At 38.1% G+C, this 5,370-nt stretch overlaps 1 protein-coding gene across 3 annotated transcripts in view; it reads right to left on the reverse strand.

Annotated features, from left to right (window-relative positions):
• The window catches only part of LOC136027021 (tRNA (34-2'-O)-methyltransferase regulator WDR6-like), a 102,915-nt gene extending 100,966 nt beyond the window's left edge, over positions 1-1,949 (reverse strand). Inside the window, exon 1 of one of the 3 annotated variants that reach the window (XM_065703927.1) lies at positions 1,834-1,949. In XM_065703927.1, coding sequence (XP_065559999.1) covers positions 1,834-1,909 — 76 coding nt within the window. In that variant the 5' untranslated portion in view covers positions 1,910-1,949. The remainder of the gene's footprint in view (positions 1-1,833) is intronic. The other 2 variants (XM_065703930.1, XM_065703931.1) reach the window with 2 other exon arrangements.
• Positions 1,950-5,370: the final 3,421 nt, after the last annotated feature.

The raw sequence follows: 5,370 nt of genomic DNA on the forward strand, positions 1-5,370 counted from the left end.
TGTCTTGTGTTCCAGCTTTTTGACTTTCTGGAACTACAGAGACGAACTTGTAGTCAACCAAGGCATAATCTTGAAGGGGACAAGAGTTGTAGTGCCCCCATCCATGCAGCATGAGATCCTACAACAATTGCATGTATCACATCTTGGCATCGCCAAAACCAAGCAGTGCACTAGGACTGTCGTATTCTGGCCTGATATCACAAAAGATATCACTTCATATATATCCCAGTGTGATGCATGCAATGCCTTTCATGACAAGCAGCAGCAAGAGCCGCTTATATGCTCAGAGATCCCAAAGCTACCCTGGAAACACATTGCCATTGACATCTTCAAGTGGCAAAATCGCCAGTATCTTATCACTGTTGACTACTATAGTCGATTCTTTGAGCTTGATAAGCTCATCTCATTGACATCATCAGCTATCATTGTTAAATTAAAGAGCCAATTTAGTTGCCATGGAATACCAAAATTACTTACATCTGATAATGCTCCAAATTTTCTGTCATCAGAATTTGAGCAATTTGCCAAATTATGGGACTTTAGCCACAAAACGAGCAGTCCCAAATATCCACAAGCTAATGGACTTGTCAAAAAGACAGTCCAAACTGCCAAAAAACTCATGTCAAAGGCACTAGAGGACAAATCGGATCCATACTTAGCAATCCTTGAATATCAAAACACACCAATTGATGATAGTCACAACTCACCTCCAGAATTGCTGATGCGTCGCCAGCTTCGTTCCATACTACTGGTGATTTCATCACAACTCAAACCAAAAATAGTGCCTTACTCGTCGTTTGAATTCAACAAACAAAAGAAACAAGGAATTCAGAAATCTTACCATGACCAAACAGCAAAATCACTGACTGCATTGAAGGAAGGGCAACCAGTTTGGGTCAAACTTAGTGACAAAAAGAGGTGGGAAAGAGCATTGCTAATCAAAGTTCTTGAAGATGCTCCCTGCTCATATCTGGTGAAGACTCAAAATGGCTCAACTTATCAGAGGAACCGACGACACATCAGGCCCCAAATGAGTCCAAATGATGATCCTCTAGGGACCAAAACAGATAATACTCTTCATCCCTCACCAAGACCCATCTTTGATGGCCCATCATTTGGAGCTGGAAACGTCTCGCCATTTGGAACCACACCATTGCCACAAGTACTCTCGGATCCATCATCTCTAGAGCAAGCATTAACGTCTCCTCTTGCCCTTAGAACTCCAGGGCCTATAGCTGTACCTCCACAGAGCAATGAGGATGTCTCTACCCAGATGCTGAGAGATACCAGATATACCACTTGTTCTGGTCGGTTAGTCAAACCTGTCATTCCCTTGGATCTTTGAAGTAGTAGCTTATAAAGAAGAGGAGATGTAGAATACTCACCTTGCTTTGCTTGCATTAGTGTCTTATTTATAGTGTTTTATTTATTCTTCCTTGTATGAGTGATTGCTTGCTTGCTTGTACATATCGCTTTTTCTTTTTATAGGTGCTTGGGTTATAATAAACAATTAAACTTCTACAAACATATTTTGAAAAATGTGGTTAAGGTAGTGGGCTCAAATTGGAATTTGCCCCAGGGGTAATTATTGCATTTAAAAGTGCATAAGAAAGGCACAAAATGATACAGTTGCTTGATTCCTAACTAGATTATGTTAACTTATAATATCACCAAGAAGTAACCTTCAAAATCCCTTAACAGGGCATAGTTGAGGCTTTCTAACCAGTGCCAAATTTTCATTCACCTAAGTCAACTACTTTCAAAAATAGTATAAAAAAACACCTCATCTAAAACCTAACCAAAAATTTCAATTTAATTTTTTATTTTGCTTACCGTAATACAGACACTCATTTTCATATTTCAAAGCAAGACAAGGCACAAAAGCCTTTTTCTCTGAAAGTACAACCATTAAGCGATTTTAAATTTAATTGCGATTTCGGCGTTGAGATTTCAAATCGGGAAAAACATGGAAAAGGTGAATCTCCGATTTGGCTGTTTTTTTAAATGAATCGAAGATCCTTGTAAAATTAAATATAAAAAAAAACAATGTTTTCCCCTGAGAGTAGGGAGCAACATTAAAAATAAACAAAATGAAACTATTAATTATATGAGGGGGGTTTCTCCCTCCTCCGTACCTTGCTCTTTTCCCTAAAGTTTAATTTGTTGTTCTAATTATTTAAATATATACGACAAATCTTAGGTAATATAAGATGCTTGAATAAGGCTCTAGTGGACAAAGAGAAGGCACATAGTTTCAGATTAATCACCAGACCATATTACAGTCACAATTTGGTAAAATCTATATTATAAACAACTATAGCATCAAATAAATATTTTGCTCATTATTCAAATTCCTTGATTTGAACAATGATCAATTTGCAACCAAAAAATTAGTGAGCGGCAAATCACATGTAAAATTTAACGCATAATTTTTTTAAAAGAGATGATTGATGGTTTGAAAAAAAAAATTATCTCTGACTTGAATCAGGGAAAAGATACAAAGACAACACATTATTTTTTCAGGGAAAATAATGTTGACGCAAATTTGCAAGCCAATTTCATGTCATTTGAATTTTCTGCTTCTGTATGTGACGTCTAAATCAAGGAAAATCTGTGAATTTCATAAAATTTGTCTTTTATCAATAATGTTGCTAAGGAATAGACTGTGCAGATTCTGCTGCAGTGGAGGGTCGACAAGAGATACACTATTTCTGGAAGGCAGAATAGCTTTTGCTTCCTAGTTTTCCCGCTAACTCTAGTGAAGTCAAAATTATAATAGAGTGTAGGTGTAGTCAAAATTATAAGGTTGTAGTACTTGTTACAAAGTTACCCCTGAAAACTGTTATATTGAGCAAACCATTCAACTAAAGACCCTGATATTCCTTACGAAAGGACATAGAAAAGCACAAATCATCCAAAAGGGGCAAGACATTAGCAATGTTGCTGTAAAGTGTTACACTTGTTGACCTTGATTTGTACCAAATGTCTATTTTGGAGAACTACGGTTTGAACCATGGGTGTAAGAGATGAGACTATTTTAATCTAAGTGACCTTCTGATCATTTTAAAATAGAAGTTTAAATCTTTGCGTCTGCTTTATATGCTGAGGACATAGAGTTGATATCAGGGATGCCCTGCAACGATTTAACCTTACCTTAAGCCTTGGGCACTTAAGTAACTTCTAACCCAATTGGAACATATAAGAAAACTCTCACTCTTCTTTCATCGATGTAAGCAAATGTGAGACTGGAAAAAAGTTAAAGATAGCTTCTAGAAAGATGCTTATGTCCTTTGTTAGAAAAGGCAGGCGCACAAAGCCAAATGGCTGCTATATGTAATGCTGAAAGTCATAGAACAATGCCATCAGTCTCAGTTCAGTGGAAATATGTCAGCATACTGAAAGCTGAACAGGGTAAGAAATAAGCTTGTCCACTGTGGCAAGAAACTGTTCGAGCAAGACAAAGTTAAGGAGCTAGAAGATGCAGCTGGTAAAGATGACGATGAGGCATTTTATGGACATCTCCATGGACTTATTTCCAAGCAACCCACTTCAGTCGGCCCCATTGTTGCTCCCTATGAATTCCCACTGCCGAATCAGTCAGGCCAGCTAGTGAGATGAAAAGAACCCTTCTCCATTCTTCTTAACACCGACGCTGTCCCATATCCCGGCCCAGATCTCATATGAAATCTGGTTATCGTAAAATATTCCATTCCCCTCCCCGATGAAATCAATAAATCCATGAAGAGAATGAAAAATAACCACGCACCTGGTTGCTATGAAATAGCTGTTGAGCTTTTAAACTGTGGGATTCCTGTCTTGCCGCTGTGACTCCAAACTTTGTTTTGCATAATATAGCGCAAGGAGATTATTCCGAAGGTTTAGCGTGTTGAAATAAGTATGCCACTATGGAAACAAAAAGGATCCAGGAGCCAATGCTTTAACCACGGAGGTATAGCATTGCTTTTTGTTCCTACTAGACTGTTTGCAATCACTCTCCGTGACAGTATGTTTTGAAGAAACCGAAGAATCAAGCAAGCAGGATTAATGCCTGACCACTTGACAATCAAACATATGTTCACTATGTGACAAGTGATAGAAAAGAAATAGGAATTTCGAAAGAAGGCTTTCATAGGCTTTGTTAACTTTATCGCCACGTTTGACTCTTTGGATGGAAAATCCCTGTGGCTTCTATTAAGAACAACTGGTCTGCTGAAAAAATACTGCTCTCTCTTTGAGAGACTGCATAAACAAACCTCAAGATATTTAGAAGTCAAAGGGAAACATAGCCAGCCATGATACATTTCTCTTGAAGATTGGTAGAGATATGCCATGGCTCCTGGACTATTTAATTGCGTCATTGACTAAGTTATGAGGAGAACCACTACCGGCCTGAAGTTTGGTGATAGACTTTTGGATAATGCTGACCTTGCCAACGACATAACCCTCACGATGAGCACCCCCGAGAAGCTAGTTGCGTTGTTGACAGCTACAAAAGAAAAAGTTAACACATTTGGGTGCGATATCAGCTGGAGCAAAACAAAAATCATGCTCAATAATCCACAATCTTCGCAAGACCCTCCCCCCCCCCTTGTAGTCAAAGTATGTTGATTTCAATTAGCAGTCTTGAACGATTTCACGTACCTTCACTCCAGTCTTTCAAATGATTGATCCGACAAGAGCAAACTCAACGCACGATTTGTCAAGGCCACTTTGGTCCTAAGGAGACTCAACAACCTTTAGTGACACGTTTCTTGTAAGCCGTCTTGCAAAGATTCGGATATTTAATGCACCAGTAGACACAGTCCTACTATGTGGCACAGATACTGAGCCAGCAACCACCATGACTTTGAGGAAGCTGGATGCAATTTAAAGCAAAGGACTCAAAGAGATAAAAGGACTTTGCTGATATGACTTTATCAATGACGCAAACCTCCTGTCCCAAACGATGCAGATTATCTTCTCCCTTCTAATTGTACATTGTACACTGAGATTGTATGGACGCCTTCTCCAAATTTCAGAAGAAACCCTATGATATGTTGCATCGTCCATGATTTCATCATACAGATAAGAAAACTAGTATCGTAACATTTAATCTTTCTTAATTAAAAAAAAGAATTAGATCTTCATTTTGATTAGTCAAGGATAAGTTTTTAAACAGGGGAAGCTGAACATTATAAACCTTGACTTTTCTGTCAATAGGTATGAATAAGTTAAGCTCGGGTATGACTACAATCTTTAAATCTCTGTTTCTAAAACTGTTTTGAATAGATGAAAATGCACTTTTTGAGAGTGTATTTTAATGCTTAGCTTTACCTGTGTTTTAAATTTGTGCGCAGTTTGACTTCTCTTTTGAATGACCAGTGCCGAAAA

Source organism: Artemia franciscana, chromosome 5 (assembly GCF_032884065.1).
Source record: "Artemia franciscana chromosome 5, ASM3288406v1, whole genome shotgun sequence".
Taxonomy (NCBI): Eukaryota; Metazoa; Arthropoda; class Branchiopoda; order Anostraca; family Artemiidae; genus Artemia; species Artemia franciscana.